At 41.2% G+C, this 17,222-nt stretch overlaps 3 protein-coding genes across 3 annotated transcripts; 2 read left to right on the top strand and 1 right to left on the bottom strand.

Moving 5' to 3' along the window:
- Positions 1-5,091: 5,091 nt before the first annotated feature.
- LOC102082019 (uncharacterized) lies at positions 5,092-9,465 on the top strand. Its single transcript, XM_005470593.4, has 5 exons — positions 5,092-5,572; positions 7,699-7,869; positions 7,948-8,052; positions 8,135-8,362; positions 8,466-9,465. The coding sequence occupies exons 2-5, from the start codon at positions 7,734-7,736 to the stop codon at positions 8,738-8,740; spliced, it is 744 nt and encodes a 247-aa protein (XP_005470650.1). The 5' UTR covers positions 5,092-5,572; positions 7,699-7,733; the 3' UTR covers positions 8,741-9,465.
- A 1,875-nt stretch (positions 9,466-11,340) lies between these two features.
- On the bottom strand, positions 11,341-14,734 carry LOC109202883 (microphthalmia-associated transcription factor). Its single transcript, XM_019361418.2, has 3 exons — positions 14,572-14,734; positions 13,125-13,240; positions 11,341-12,500 (listed from the first exon to the last, which is right to left on the bottom strand). The coding sequence occupies exon 3, from the start codon at positions 12,489-12,491 to the stop codon at positions 12,042-12,044; it is 450 nt and encodes a 149-aa protein (XP_019216963.1). The 5' UTR covers positions 12,492-12,500; positions 13,125-13,240; positions 14,572-14,734; the 3' UTR covers positions 11,341-12,041.
- Positions 14,735-14,958: 224 nt separating this feature from the next.
- Positions 14,959-16,475, top strand: LOC102080245 (trichohyalin). Its single transcript, XM_005466527.4, has one exon. The coding sequence runs from the start codon at positions 15,120-15,122 to the stop codon at positions 16,434-16,436; it is 1,317 nt and encodes a 438-aa protein (XP_005466584.2). The 5' UTR covers positions 14,959-15,119; the 3' UTR covers positions 16,437-16,475.
- The last annotated feature ends 747 nt before the right edge of the window (positions 16,476-17,222 follow it).

Here is a 17,222-nt window from a genome sequence, read left to right as displayed (position 1 = left end):
ATCCAGAGGTAGGATATGAAGCACTGGACAAGCTGTCCTCATTCTTTGGGCCAAAAGCTGCGCTCTCAGTGGCTGTGGGGTAGCTGTGGCTCAGGTGGTAGAGCAGATCAGCTACTGATTGGAAGGTTGGTGGTTCGATCCTTGGCTTCCCCAGTCTGCATGCCAAATATACTTGTGTTTAGAAGTGCTTGTATGAGTGGGGGTGAATGAGGCATGTTGTATAGAGCGCTTTGAGTACTCCGGGAGAGTAGAAAAGCGCTATATAAGAATCAGTCCATTTACCATTCAGTGCGTTTTTCCCTGTAACTGAATTTTCTGCAGTGAATCTGTGAGAGAAGAGACTGTCTACCCTGCGTTCTATGGCTGCATCACATTCATCCCCCTGACAGTGAGAGGAGCAGCACAGTTTGATGTTAAGTTCAAATTGACCGATTTTGCAGAGTTTCTTCTGTTATTTTCCTTTGATTGTCAGATATGAGTGTATGCGTGTTTGTATGTGTGTTATGTTGGTGTGTGAGTCTGTTCAAAGTGCTTTAAAGCCAAAATCTACGAGAGAAAGATGCAAATAATGAAAAATGAATAAAAGTACCCATTCAAATCTGAATTTATAATTCGTTTTTTATCATGTAATAGAGATTTGGAAACCAAAGAAATCTTGAGTCTAGTTAATTTCATACCCTGAGCACTAAAACGTGCTTATCTGAAATTGTTACTGATCGTGTTTTTACCAACTGTCTTTTTAAACTGTGATAGATGGATTTATAAGATAAGATAAGATAACCTTTATTATTAAGTTTAAACTGTTCCCATGAGCTCTGACCAGTGTGAGGAGCTGAGCCAGTGACGGTGACAAGAAGAGTATGTGGAAAATAAACAATCATCCATGTCAACTTTTATTTTGACAGCATCTAAAAAGTTGCTACACACACACACAAAATGTATCTGGCGTCAAACAAAACTTAAAAAATCTTTAAGACAAATTAATCATGTAAAAAAAGTTAGAAAAAAGTTTTAAAAATAAAGACATAAAAAGGCAAGATTAATCCGCTCCGTACGCCATACTTACAAAGTATGATGCTGAAATATTGTCTTTGCTCAAAATTACCATGAAATTATGCTGCAGTTAAAATTAGTTACAGTATGATTTATCGTCTTGATGCATTCTCAATCATCCAGGAAAGTAAATCTCCAAAAGTTGAATCTGTTCATCTGGACGTAGCGTTTTGTGGGAGAAACGTTTCGTCACTCATCCACTCATCCAACTACTTATGCAATACTTCATATAATGAAGTATTGCATAAGTAGTCTTTATGAGAAGTCACTTGGATGAGTGACGAAACGTTTCTCCCACAAAACGCTACGTCCAGATGAACAGATTCAACTTTTGGAGAGTATGATTTATCATTTCCTGTAAAATATATGGTGTTATGCTTAAAATTACTCATGTGTTGTGTAAGATTACTTACACATTAATAAAGACTACTTGTGCAATAATTCATTATATATACAGTACATTTTATTTTTTTTAATCTGACTTACCCCCTTATTTTAGTATCCCTACCTTTAAATAATAAAATTTATATGAATATAATTACATTGTAACTTCTAAGAAAATACATAAAAATTCCTTTTAATTACAGGGGAATTATGTCCTTAGTCACAAGCCGTATTATAAAGTGTTGATTTTTTAAACTTAGTTCTTCACCAAATATTACACTGAGATTTCTGATGTTTATGTTACAGTTATTTTAAATAAACTATTTGGTTAAAGAAAAGTTAAATGTGCCAGCAAACCTGTGCTATGCATGGTGTTTGCTTTGGGGTTAGGTAAATAAAGAATGATGCATTTTTCTTTATTGGGATTAAATAAAATGTTTCATGGGTTTTCGTGTTAGTAAGTAAATGTATAAATGTTCTCTGTGTTTCATTCATGTGGGTTTTGCTTGTTTAAACACTAAACATGTTAGAAATATTGAAGTTTAATAACTTTATTTCTACATGTAATTTGGGGTTTATTAAGTCAACAAAGCATTACAGTCAATATCACATGAGCTTATGACAGAAGATTTACAGTATATACTGGTAAATGTAACAGAACGATACTAAATCATAATGTCACCATTTGACCTGTCAGATGTACAAATACATACAATAGCATGAAAAATATTTGTCTACATCATAATGTTGGTGCTCTCAGCAATGTTTATTCAAAGTTTCATCATGATTGGTCCACTAGTCTAGGATGAGATAAGGGACTTACAAACACACATACAGCAAAATCATAATGTATATAATTTTCTCACTGCCATTTGGTGAAATCCTCCAGTCAGATCAGTGAAACCTTACAGATGATGTTTAAACCAGTCCTGCCTGAGCTCCGCAACAGCAGCAGCAGCAGGTGATCCATGTCCAGGTAGATGTCTCTCTGCCTGCTCGCTCCTCTGATCATCAAACCTGCTGTCCTCAGCAAGTATCTGCCTGCAGGAAGAGGCCAATCACATTTATTTTTTTATCGTGAATAGGAAGTGGCCTTACCTCACTGACACATGTTCAGTATTTCCTGGGTGTTTGTATTTCTGCAATGTTGAAAACTATCACATAACCCATAAAACAGAAATTATTTTTACAAATAATAAACTGTTCATTTACCTGTGGGTATAAACACCTGTGGTCATTTCAAATGGTAGGAAAAAAAAGCTCACGCTTTTAAAACGCTTTCCTACTCTGCCGGAGCACCCAAAGCACTTTATACAACCTGACTCTTTCATACCAGCACTTCCTACTATCTAATATTCAAACTCTGATTCATGCATCAGAGAGTATTTTGGGATTAGTATGTTGCCCAAGGATATTTGGCATGCAGACAGAGCAGCCAGGGATCAAACCACCGACATTCTGATAAATAGATCACCTGCTCTATCTCCTAAGCTACAAGCACTTTATAACTGTTTAACCCTACTGATGGTATTGTTTTAGTGGTATATGCATGCTAGGTAAAAGTTCACAAATACACAAGTGTGCACCATAATGCAGGCCTTGAAACTGTGTGCTAACAACTAGATGAAATCTTCCTTCTTCCTCTGTAACTGAGGAGTGAACACAATTTCTGGATCTGATGATTTGTTTTTAATGTAGCACCTCTTTTATTTAAACAGTGTGTTTGTGTGTGTGTGTGTGTGTGTGTGTGTGTGTGTGTGTGTGTATGTGTGTGTGTGTGTGCAGCGTGAAGGAGGATGAGCATGACTGATGTGCAGAAAGCTCTGTTATCACAGTCAGGACAGGAACCCAAAATGCATGATTGAGAATGCATCAAGACGTCAGGACAGGAACTCCACCCACTGAAAGTGAACCCCTAGACCTCTGACAAAACAATCTGTTATCTGTAAGCATGTTTTTTAGTTATTAGTTATTATTATATTTTCTGCATGGTTTGTTCTTCATTCACATCATTCAAGTTTCTATTTTATGCATCATTTAGTTTTCCCAGTTCTAATCTTTGCCTTTCTTAGTTTTAGTTCTCTTATACTCCATCATTTTATTTATTTATTTTACTTTATTCCGTGAGTTTCACTTCACTGAAAATGATCGCACAGCCTTTTTATAGAAACTGCAGAATATTTAAATGAAGAAAAGGTTGTCTCATTTCCTTCACACAGAAAGATGCTCACAAGCAGCACATGAAATATCAGCCCGCTTTAGTCAGACCTCGTCATGAGGGGTCAGTGAGGCAGAGCAGTTTCATCTGTTTCTGGTTTCTGCTGGTTCACAGTTCTGTTCCTGTTTGAAAAACATAAAGATAAAGTTTGTATTTGGAGATTTTCTATTTCTGAGAAAACTGATGATAACCTGGAATTTGATAAGAAGCTGCTGTCAGATTACAGGGCTGTGGTTTTTAACCTTTCCATAAAACAGGAACTGAAACTCTTGAGATTAAGAATGTTTGATGTGAGCGTATCCTGGGTTCACACCGGCAGCAGTGACCCAGCACGACTTTCAATGCAGGAGGAACCAGAGCTCCGGAAGGAACCAGGACAAGCACAGGGAAAAACATCGAGAATCCACACAGAAGGGTCCCACCTGAACGCCACTGCTGCTGCCATTGAGTTACCATGACAGCCTCACTGAGATGCTCTTATCAGATTACAGCTCATTTCAGCTACGAGTGATAACGCTTGCTAAGAAACCAAAGTGCAGCTCAGGATGATGTTCACTGTTTTACTCCATACTAATGTCCAGTTCAGGGTTCCAGGAGAAGGATCAGTTGGGTTTCTTCTGACCGGTGGTCTGGACCCTCAGGTGCCACACAGGGTGATCAACAGATACAAATATAAGTTACTATTAAATATAAACGCACAAAACTTAAAACAGTGTAAATCAGGCAGTCGATAAAACAAGTCTGGAGTTGGACTCCAAAGACATGTCAGAAGGAGTCCGTACCACAAAAGAAGCACCTAACCCATTTCTTTGGAGGTGGAGGAACAGCAAAGTAATTGCTTAAAGGAGCTTGCTTCTTCGACATCTTTAAGAGTTCTAAACAAATGTCTGTCCTCCTCCAGAAAATCTTATGTACGCAAACACACATTGCAACTTCTTATCTGGTGCGCGTCTTTTATTTTGACAGTGCATGCGCACCTGCGGACCACTTATTTGCACCCCTGGTTATAAATTCATCTTTTTATTCATTTTTCAGTTTATTATTTTAATGTAATGATATTACTATTAATTATCTTCTCCACTTCCTGCTGACAGGAAACTTTATTTTTGAAATCTACAGAAAGTCCTGTTGTGTTGTTCAAGTAACTTTTAATGGGTGTGGAGACAGAAGTTTATCTACACAAGGTTAAATGTAATTTGTTTCAGAACCATAGTTTTTCTCCCACAGTGTGCACATCCTGTGACCCGATAAGGTTACCTGTCCTATGAGCTGCAAGTGTTTACATTGCGCATTCACACTGACTCTCCAAAGAACTGCATTTGATGCACAAAGTGTAATGTTACCATAATGGTGGTGCTCTGGTTAAACTGTGCTCTGTTGGTCTGAAGTTTTGATTGAAGCTTGAATCACTACATTTTTTTGATACAATCTTTTTCTTGTGTGTCTGCTGTCTCTGATCTCTCTGTTTGATCTTCTCTGATGTCTCCAGACTCTGTCAGGCTGCTGAATGGTTCCAGTCTGTGTTCAGGCAGACTGGAGGTGAAGTCTAACCAGAGCTGGTCCTCAGTGTGTGAAGCTGACTTTGACCAGCAGGATGCAGAGGTGGTCTGTAGGGAGCTCGGCTGTGGGCCTCCTTCGGTCCTCCAGGGGGCGCTCTATGGAGAAGTGGAGGCTCCAGTGTGGAGCAAAGAGTTCCAGTGTGGAGGCCATGAGTCTGCTCTCCTGGACTGTAGAAGCTCAGGCTCAGCTCGAAACAGCTGCTCACCTGGCAAAGCTGTTGGACTCACCTGCTCAGGTAGAAGAGGAGCTGCAGCTTTGATGTGGTTCAAACTCACTTTATTCTTTTACTGATGACTCTCTGCTTTCTGTTAGAGCCAAATGATGTCAGGTTGGTGGGAGGAGCCAGTCGCTGTGCAGGTACACTGAAGGGAAACTATCAGGTCAAGCAAAGACCAGTCTATGGCTTTCAGTAGATTATCATTCAGTGCATTTTTGACCTGAAAGGTACCCACTAGTGTTAAGAGTTGAATGTGAATGCAATCATGACTATGTTTCCCAGGGTCATATATCAGTATATGATTGCGTAAATAACCTTTTCACATCCACCAGGTATTTGATCGGTTTAGGGGAAGTGGTTGTGTTTATTAAACTCAAATAGAAGTTGCCAAAATATCTTAGACTCAGTTTAAAATCAAAGTTCTAGTTTCTGAAAATCTCCCTTTTTTACCTTGTGACTTAAGTCACACCCAACCCTAAAGCTAACCGTCAGCTGTTTACTGTTGACTTGGTGGATTTTAAAGAGAACATGAAATGATAAACGTACAAATCAGTTTACGTACATCACTTTTGTCTTGCACCTGTGTGTAACAATGAGTTTTTGTTAAGAAAATGAGGATATATTGTCCACGTTCACTGTCTTGAATGAGCGCGTCGATAGGACCACTGTGTACATTTACTTACTTAAGTGCTTTAAGTGAACCTCCAACCTGGACTGCTTCCTCTTGTCTGATCAGTATCACTAAAATTAAAAACATCCTGCCTATGAGTGAAGCTGAAAAACAAGTCAGCGTATTGTTAAATGTCACTCAGAGTGAAGTGTTCTCATCTTTGTAGTAATGTTTTGTGGCACACAGGCGTATCTGTGAGTTCTAAAAGTTCATTCTTGTGAACACCATATTTGGCTGTGATTCCAGGCCATGGACTTAGAAGAATTGTATAATTGCTGAAACATAGAGATGTTCCTGTGCATTACTCTTAAAACTAAAGATAGCATTTTTCTACACATCACATTTTAAAGGGGATTAAACCTAATTTCAAGGAAAGTTTACTGAACTTTCCAGCATTGAATAATAGTTTATGAAAATGTTTCATAAATTTTTTTTCACTAAATGAAGCTGACTGTGGATCATATCAGGCAAAGAAAAACAAGATGAGGGTTTTAATTTAAGTCACTGATGAAAGATGATGGAAGTGACATATATCACCACATATTTCACTGTGTCGACTCATCCTAAATCATCTAAATTACTTTAGTATCAAAAGTGTTAAATGGGGCTGAGGTGACTCACAGTAACAAATAAAGTTTAGTGTCGCTGCCGACCTGCAGAGGGTCGTTCGTGGATGTGCAGAGAGGAGGCAGAACGATCTGAAGCTTTGAAACAAGTCAGACTTTGAAACAAACCAAACTTTGTGCTATAATTACTATACTATGATTTAAAAACCTTTTTTCACTTAAAAAAAACGTTTTAAATAAAAAGAACTTACAAAAAAACTCCAACACTTCACACTGGGCTCACACTGTGCGATTTTTGGCCCATTTTGAGCCGATTTTTGACTCGTGCGACCGTTTTGGTGATCGGCCGAGTTTGGCCTTCATCGTGCGTCGTGCATCGTGTAGTATACATGGGGTAACGAGAAGCAATTAACACCTCACGACCAGCTCCCGATCATCAATCGCTTGGTCGGGAGGGTGTCACCGCAGCCGCTCACACTGCGCACGCGCAAACACATAAACGTCGGTGAAAAAGACAGAGTAGCAGTGCAGCGTGTGATCTGGACACAAGCGATGGAGGCACTTGTAGAACTTTGGAAAGCTCATCCGAGCCTTTTCGATGTGGCCTCACAAAATTATCACGACCACAACAACCGTGAAAATAGGTGGATTTACACTGCTGCTCAATCACAGCTGCCTGATCAATGTTTTTCATTAGCAATTTAGCAAAGTTGATGGTGGTGGTGTGTGTCTGTGTGAGTGAAAGACAGAGAGGGAGAGCGAGTGACAGATTTTCTGTTATGTATCTAAAATGGAGATAAATAATAGATTAACTTCCCAAGATGTCCACTCATTACTGACAGCTACAAAACCTCAGCCAGAGACTCTGGCTCTCTGGTAGTGGCACAAAATGATGGCAATGGCTTTTCATTACAGCATTACAAAGTCATCTATTCCAGTTTAAGAGGAGAAATGATCAAAACATAATATTCACTGCTATAATCTTTAATTAAATGTGTAATTTAAATGTTGTTTTCCATATTTTACAAAGACAGAGGCAGATGACATATTCAGGTGATTGCCACGATGGATGACATGCTCAATTCTGCAGATACGACTGAAAAAGCGTACGATAGAAATGCTGACAAAGCAGCGGTCCACGATCCACTACCTGCTACTTCAAAGTTGCCTGTTACACGTGATTCCACTGCAGACCTTACAGGTATGCTCACATGAAACACGTATTAATGAAAACACACATGCTTAGTACCCTGATTTCTCCTTGTTTCTGCACTTTCAGAATCGTTGACTGAAGTCAATAGTTTTTCAGAGCAGATTTCCACTGAGGACACTGAACTATCTTCAGTGGACCTCTCTGCGAATGTCTTCCCCCATAGAACAGTAGGTACGCTGACCTGTGAGTTCTTTACTTGTAATTTTCTCCTCTGAAAAATGTTTCCACAACAAATTTCTTCTGTCTCACACAGAAGCTCCCAAAAACATGCAAAATATACCAAAGTCAGGAGTGACCAGAGCAGTACCTAACTGCAGTCCACAATCTGTGGAAAAGGAGCAGCCAAAACCTCGCAGTGCCCTGCTGCCGTCCTCTCTGGAGGTCAGCACAGTCCATGAATTGAGCCATCCACCCAAACCAAAGGGCAAGAGCCAAGAAAGCCTTAAAACCACTTCTGCTCACACCGACCCAGGCGCAGAGGGTAAGGACAATAGACTTTAGTGAAATCCTATTTCATCTCATTGTTCCCATATATCTGTTTTCTTTCTGCATCTTTCCTCACTAACCCTTCTCTTCTATGGGAGACCTTTGTGCTGCGATCCTCATGGCCTGCCTCTTCTGCCACCCCCTGGACTGCCTCCTGTCCACGCTGAGGGGGTTTAACGGGTGCGCCTGGTGGCTTTGCTCGTCCTTCTACGACTGCGAGCCTCTCCTGCATGTGATGCACCACTGCAACCTGTGCGGGTGTCTGGGTGTTTCTCGCTGCTTCCAGAGCGACTGTCCACTGTGCGACTTGTGCCTCCACGCTACAGAATGCCTGGACCTCGCTATGGAAATCTCTCAGATGCTTTACCACTGACGCCTACTGCCAGAAAATAAGGCACATCCACACACAAACCGATGGCAATCATTTATTTGTTAAAAATCTTCTCAAAGCCAAATTGCAGTGACAAGACATATTGGTTTGTAGTTAACAGTCAGTGTGAGTATGAGTCACTGTGTATATGCCTGGTTAAGTCAGGGTTAATATTGTGGAGAAGAGTAAAAGCTAAAAAAGTACAGAAGTTCTACTCTGTGATTTACGGGAACACGACGAGCAACGCTGAGTGATGGAGTGGAGCTGCTTTAAGCTGAAAGGTACCTCCAACGTTCTGAACGATCAGTGGAGAGCTTAAAAAAATAATTGTAACCACCAATCAATGCCACTCAAAGCTATGATTTAAATATGTTTTTGGCTGTTTTAACTAAAAACAGTGCATCAGTGTTAGAAAAAACAAACAAAAAAATACTCAAACACACATTCATTAACTGTACACAAGGTTCAGTAAGCATGTGATGAAAAAAAACCTAACATTTGTGACTATTTAATGGAATAATAATTGCATTGAGATTTCATTCAATAAAACATCATACATTGTTATAACAGAAGTGAGACTAGTGGTTGGTTTAAAAAAAAAAAAAAAAAAAGGAGGTCTGAGCCAACTGAATTCAGACTACAATGAGCAGGAATCCATTATTAGATTATATCACTTTTCATCATCCAAAAAAACAACAAAAAACACACCCCACATATTTATTAGAACATGCTAACTGGTTAAAAAAATTATTCAGTGATCACAAAGGTTAATGGAGACAAACTGACAACACACATTAGTCTGCAGAAACTACTTATCAAATGATCAGGTATAAAAAAAAATGTAATGAACTACAGTACTTTTTGTAAAAGGAGAAAATTGTTCTGCATTCCCACTGACTGAGTGAATATATAAAAAAAAAAGAAAGATATATATATACATATATATATATGTATATAAAAAATGAGATATATATAGATAGATATCTATCTATCTATCTATAGATATCTATCTATCTATCTATCTATCTATCTATCTATATATCTCTATCTATCTATATATCTATCTATATAGATAGATATATATATATAAAAAACACCCAGCACGCCCCTGCGGGCGGTTTATCCTTCAAGCTCGGGTCCTCTACCAGAGGCCTGGGAGCTTGAGGGTCCTGCGCAGTATCTTAGCTGTTCCCAGGACTGCGCTCTTCTGGACAGAGATCTCCGATGTTGTTCCCGGGATCTGCTGGAGCCACTCGCCTAGCTTGGGAGTCACCGCACCTAGTGCTCCGATTACCACGGGGACCACCGTTACCTTCACCCTCCACATCCTCTCGAGCTCTTCTCTGAGCCCTTGGTATTTCTCCAGCTTCTCGTGTTCCTTCTTCCTGATATTGCTGTCATTCGGAACCGCTACATCGATCACTACGGCCGTCTTCTTCTGTTTGTCTACCACCACTATGTCCGGTTGGTTAGCCACCACCATTTTGTCCGTCTGCATCTGGAAGTCCCACAGGATCTTAGCTCGGTCATTCTCCATCACCCTTGGGGGCATCTCCCATTTTGACCTCGGGATTAGGTGGATTCACTGAGCACTCGGTCAGTGAATACAGCACAGTAGTGCGTAGTGGTTAAACTACACGCCTTTGGAGCAGAAGATCGCAAGTTCGATTCCTGCCTGGGGCGTCTGTATCCAGTAAGGGTCCTAAGGCTAGACCCCCTATGCTAAAGTGAGCCTACCGCAGACATGAGCGAGACAGATAAATATGAAGGCATGCCGGCTCAGACGTCGCCCGGATCAACAAGGTCCGCGTCAGGTGTTGAGGAACCAGGGCACCCTGACGACAAGTGGGCTACTGGAACAAGAAGGCATCGGTGGGCAAGAGACGAAAACAGGGCGTTGTTGGAATGCTACTACGCAAGTAACCCTGGCGGAAGGGGTTACATGAATAGGATGAGGGACCTATGGATTCTTCGATACCCAACATCCACAATGACGGCGAAACAACTAGTAGCTCAGTGTTCCAACATTCGAAAGAAGGGACTGCTCTCACAGCTAGAGATTGACGAGGTACAACATAAATGCTACGGCAAGGAGGAGTCAGGACGCCAGGTCAGGGGGGAGATATCATCACCCCCACCCGAGATTGGGTACATAGCCCCAAGTGCGATAGGAGAAGGATCGTTGAGTGCGAGAGGAGCTGACCTGAAAGATAGGATCATGGCCAAGCTTGAAACCTGGATCCCCCGTAGCCGGTTACCAAGATTACGTGAAGTACCCTCAGAAGGTCTGCTAGATGATGTTAATGCAGCACTACGGACGATACCTACAACCACGATTACCGACACTAACAAGCTGATCTACACTACGGCAGCAGTGATCAGTGAGATGCTTGGCATATATATATATATATATAATGCTGATTTGTAATTTGTAGCTACTCTGGCTGCAGCAGCAAGTGATTTTTTTTCACCGCCTTTAAGGTTTTATTACAAATACATGCGGCCTGGGCCTTAGCTGTCTGCTGTATGTAGTAGTAATGAAAACAGACACAAGCTTTCTTAAAATGCATAGACTACAATAAAATAAGGTTCAAAGAACTTGCTCAAAATAAAAGACTCTTATTTACAATGTGCTGTAACTACTACACAATATGCCAATTCACTTTTTTACAGAGATCCCTTCTGTAGTTGCTGGTGATACAACCCAACACGCAGGAGCATGCAACTGCTTTTAACAAACCCTGATTCCAGTCAGTTTGAAGAAAAACAAAAAACAAACACACACACACACACACAAAATATATGCTATATATTGGCATCTCTTGACAAGTTAGTTGTGCCAAACATGTCCTGTCACGAAAAAGAAACCTCACAGCTTTCTTCCCTACAAATATGCATATAATAAATTCAAGCAAACCTTATATCCCTCTTAAAATCTCTGAAGAAATCTTAACAACTATTTAAGAATGTAATATTTCTTAATGCTAGGTCCATGCCCCTATTGTACAATATTGCATTTTATACTAAGATTGCATTCAGAAACTCAGACATAATCATCTGATGTCTGACTGGCTCCAAACAGGAACAATAATAATGAATTTGTATAGCAAAAAACAAACAAACAAACAAACAAAGAAAAATTAAAATTTGCTGTCTTCTGGTGTTAGTTTTGTTCATAATTATAGTTAAATTTGACTATTTAAAGTTCAATTGTGCAGTTCTATAAATAGCTATAGTTATTTAAGGATAAACTGCACTTCCCGACATTCTTGTCTCTACAGAGTCTCTGACCACAGGCAAATCATCACAAGTCCTCGTCCATCTCAAGGCTGCTCCTGCGACTGCTGGTTTTAGAGGCACCCGGTGACAAAGGAGAAAACAGCGGCTCGCCAATCCTCTCTGGAGACAGAGTGCACCCGTCATCCATAAGTATGTCTCCCAAACCCATATCGGAGTAGAGGGCGGAGGCCGGGGGGTCATCGAGCTCAGCAAAGCTCAGGCTGCCCAGGTCCAGCGGACTACTTATGGTGAGTCCGGCGGGAGAGTCTGAGGAGGGTGGGGACAGGAAGGAGGCAGGCAAAGGTTGTCCAATGGCTACCGGACCGAGGAGGTTCTGGTTGGAGGCTCCTCCCGTGTTGGGAGCCAGAGACTGGCTGCTCTGTGGAACTGTGGACTGCTGCTGGAGCAGGGAGGGGTCGGAGCTCAGAGCAGAAATGTTGTTGGAGGATGAGAGGCCGTGAAGCCGTGCCTGCATTTCCAGTTCCTGAAAACAAATGGTAAATGGTAAATGGCCTGTATTTATATAGCACTTTAACAGTCCCTAAGGACCCCAAAGCGCTTTACATATCCAGTCATCCACCCATTCACACACACATTCACACACTGGTGATGGCAAGCTACATTGTAGCCACAGCCACCCTGGGGCGCACTGACAGAGGCGAGGCTGCCGAACACTGGCGCCACCGGGCCCTCTGACCACCACCAGTAGGCAACGGGTGAAGTGTCTTGCCCAAGGACACAACGACCGAGACTGTCCAAGCCAGGGCTCGAACCGGCAACCTTCTGATTACAAGGCGAACTCCCAACTCTTGAGCCACGATTCTTTCTGCTGACACCTTGGTTCACACTGACAATTAGAAAAAAGCTGATGGGAAAAGAAGGATGGAAAATGCCTGGAATTTAGTTACACTTGCAAATACTGCTGCCTCCAAACTGCAAGCATCAATAAAATGTTACGGTATTGTTTTCTATATCTGTGGATATCATTATTGGTAGTTTTCTTGAAATAGAAGATCTTCATTAAAAAAAAAAATCGCTGATAACATTGATGAAGCTAGCGCCCAGCCCTACTGCACGTACTGCAAATATAAAACTGATATATACTTACATCATGAAGCAATTGATGTCTGGTTTCCGACAAATACAGTAAAGAGGTGCGTTCTCCCCCTCCATACCAGTGTTCTCAGGCACTGGTACATGGTCAGTGTCAGACACTTCACTGTCCTACAACATACCACATAGAACCACATTAGAAATGACATATATGCAGACATGCTAATTATACCTGGCTAAATGGATGCAGTAACAAAATGTTACTCAGCTACTCTAGTTATTAGTTTCCAGTTGTGTGCAGTTGCTCCAGTCTTACTGACAGTATACTGTTTCAAACACCAGTGCCAACATTTTAGTTTTTAAATCTTAGTACGCTTCTGGACCAAGACTTGTGGCCTATTGTCTGACTACACTAACTGCAGTTCATAAACATCATTCATTTTCTCCTACTTATTTTATTCAGGGTGCATTCCAGCTGTCATAGGGCAAAAGTACACCCTGGACAGGTCGCCAGTCTGTCGGAGTATTATTAGAAAGACGCAGACAACCACTCACACCTACAGCCAACTAACCTAACCCCGCGTATGTCTTTGGAGGAGTTCAACACCAGTCTGGCCGAATCACAGATAAGCAGGGTGTCTGGGCTGCAGAGCACAGCTGTGTCAGAGACTCTCTACATCAATGTAGCGTTAAGGATGAGGGTCAGGACGCGGAGCGATGGGTGCACTAACACAATGTAAATATTAGAGTTCTCGCCATTGTCAATATGCTGTTGCGCTCTTATTCGTATTATTGCAACCATATCCCTATTCTAGCTTACCCTAAAATTTTGGAGAGAATTGGTCTGTTAATGAACGCGATCAATTGTTTGGGACTGGTCTAGGAACCACGTCGCATAAAATACTCTACTTTCGTTGGGAAAACTAATTAAGGGTAAAGTCGCACTAATAACACCTACCACTCACGTTCATATGCGTACACTATGATCACTTCCACGCAGTAACGTTGTAATAAATATAATCCCCGGTAAAGTCAGTTAGCGAACACTACTGGCATGTAATGCCAATGACGACCATTTCACAAACTGTAGAAAATGCTTAAAATGTTGTCGGCACCAAAAGTGAAGGGCTGACAGTTGCGTTTATATACGAACCGTAAGCGCTAATGTTGGTTAGCATCAGCTAAAGCGAGGAAGTTTGACACTTGCAGAGGCTGTGAACGCAGAGAGAGCTTAAAAATGCATTGTGTTTTTTTGTTTAGTTTTTGTTTTGTTGCTTTGATTTGTTTTTTTGTTGTTGTTTTTTTGCATTAAGATGTTGCACACAAAATTAAAGATATAACGGTGACTTAGCTGCCTGTTGGATAAACCCATGGACCTTAGAAAAGATCAACACTACTCGGATGTAAGCACCCGTGTATAACACAATAGGCAAAATTACGCTCGCTAGCCTTTCCACATCATAGGCTTCACATTATATAAATATTTTTTTCAAAATACTCACCATGATCTGAGACCGTTTAAATATTTTGTTACTCTGAAAATATGGCTGTATGAAGCTAAACTTTTAGCTTGACGGCTAACGCAATGCTAAGATTTACACGGAAACGATCAGCGGAAATCGTTAAAGTACTATTGGTCTACATTCTTCTTCTATGGTAGCAGCCTGGGCAGAGTAACACCCAACTTTAAACTGCCGCCATCTGTTGGCACCAATGACCGTAGAAAACATTATTGCGACAACACGTTTTTTGGGGAAAATAACAGAGATTGAAACTTTACTGATAATTTGTCCAAGTTGAAAAATGCCCTCCTCCAAAAATATCATGTGACAACCTCATTGCCTTACAGAATCATGACGTCACGCACATGTAGAATCTTACCACCACTTTGATCCTTTGGTCCTTTGATCCTTAAAACCCATAAATAGCGGTGAAACGCAATGACTTTTAGTCCGTTTCTCGCAGCAATCTTTGCAGCATTGAACCGTTCGCCAGAAAAGCCTTTTGAAATATTTGGATCCTTTGCATAGTCACTGTTTCCAGACCCAACATGTCTCAAACAGAATATCCAAAGGGACAAGAAGTTGACCCCAACGCTGTTCCCTGGGATCAGCCACTAGACCCTTACCTCTCCTCTCTTCCTTGGTGTGACCAAGTAGAAATAGAGGAAAAGCGCTTGGAAGAAATGGAGGATGAAATGCTCACGAACGCAGAGAAGGTTAAGTTATTGATGGAGGAAAATGAGAGAAACAGGGCTGAATTAAAAAAGTTGTCCTACCAGCTTCAAGAAAAGGAAGCTATTATTGAGGAGAAACAACAGGATCTCCGGGACATGGACAAAAAGAACCAGGAGCTTCAAAGAAAGCTTGATCAAGCTCTGCAGCAAAATAAAAAACTCGTCCAAGAGAAGAAACATGAGGACATGAAGAAGAGAGGGATGGACCGCAATCTCCTAGACGCGGAGTTAATGTACAGTATCGAGAAAAAAAGGCTTGGTGACACACTGCAAGCAAATGAAAAGCTTCTACAAGAGAAAAGGCAACAGGAGATCAAACAAAAAGAAATGGATCGCAAGCTTCAGAGCATCAAGCAACACAATGAAAGCTTGCAAGGAAAGCTTGATCAAGCTCTGCGACAAAATAAAAAACTTGTCCAAGGGAAGAAACATGAGGACATGAAGAAGAGAGGGATGGACCGCAATCTCCTAGACGTGGAGTTAATGTACAGTATCGAGAAAAAAAGGCTTGGTGACACACTGCAAGCAAATGAGAAGCTTCTTCAAGAGAAAAGGGAACAAGAGATCAAACAAAAGGAAATGGATTGCAAGCTTCAGAGCATCGAGCAACAAAATGAAAGCTTGCAAGGAAAGCTTGATGAAGCTCTGCGACAAAATAAAGAAATCCTCCAAGAGAAAAAGCAGCTGGACAGAAAGCAGGGAGACATGGAGTGCCAACTCCAGCACATGGAGGGAAAAGACAGGATGCTGCAGGTAAAGTTCGATGAGACACTGCAGAAATATCAAGAGCTGCAAGAACTTCATAACAAAATGAAGTACAAAGTAACTGAGCTGGAAGGAGAAAATGAAAAACTGCAAAAACAGGAGGCAACATCTAAAGTACTGAAAGAAAGGTTGGAAGACAAACAAGCTGAATTAGAAGAAGTGGAGAAAAAATGCAATAAACTGGAGCAGCAAAATACTGAAACAATCGAGGAGTTGAAAATCCTCATCCTCGAGAAAAAAGTGCTCATAGAAAAGCATCTGGAGAAGAAGAAAAGACGCTTCTTCCGCTTCTTCCGGAGGAGGGACACTCCTTCTTTCACTGCTGCCGATGTCACCTCGTCTTCCTCCACCTCCGTTCCAACTTAATCCCCCCCTCCCCCCTTTAATTACTAACACCTCTCCCATCCCCCCCCCCTCTCTCTTTTTTCACACTCACCCCCCAACCAGTCCCGACAGTTGACTGCCCCCTCTAGAGCCTGGTTCTGTCATAGGTTTCTTCCTTTAATCCTTTAAAGGGAGTTTTTCCTATCCACTGTCGCCTAGTGCTTGCTCAGAGGGGATTGTTGGGGTTTTCTCTCCTCTATCTCTTTACCTCCCCCCCCCCTTTCACACTCACCCCCCAACCAGTCCCGACAGTTGACTGCCCCCTCTAGAGCCTGGTTCTGTCATAGGTTTCTTCCTTTAAAGGGAGTTTTTCCTATCCACTGTCGCCTAGTGCTTGCTCAGAGGGGATTGTTGGGGTTTTCTCTCCTCTATCTCTTTACCTCCTTTCTTCCCCTTTACTCCTTTCTCCCCCCACCACCCCCACCTTTTTTTTCTCTTAATAATATAACAATAAAAACAATTGGCTGCATTTTAAATGTGTCACATCAATGTCTTTATTCAAGAATACAAGAAATGGGTAATAGCTGCATGTGTGTTTGTGTGTGTGCATAATATGCATACTTTACTTGTTGGATCCAAATCCCACAAGGAATTAAATAAAACAAGAAGACAAACAAAAACAAAACAAAAATATATTTCTCTCCCTTCCAAGGTCAGGAATCAGAGGAGGAAGAAATTAGGTCAGATCAGTGCAGGTTTTCACACTGCTGACATTGAAAAATGTACGGCGAGATTTCCAAAATACATTTGCAATCAAATAACTTTGAC

This window comes from Oreochromis niloticus, linkage group LG7 (genome assembly GCF_001858045.2).
Source record: "Oreochromis niloticus isolate F11D_XX linkage group LG7, O_niloticus_UMD_NMBU, whole genome shotgun sequence".
NCBI lineage: Eukaryota > Metazoa > Chordata > Actinopteri > Cichliformes > Cichlidae > Oreochromis > Oreochromis niloticus.
The sequence above is the reverse complement of the archived record's forward strand: the minus strand, read 5'-3'. Positions and strand labels throughout refer to the sequence as shown.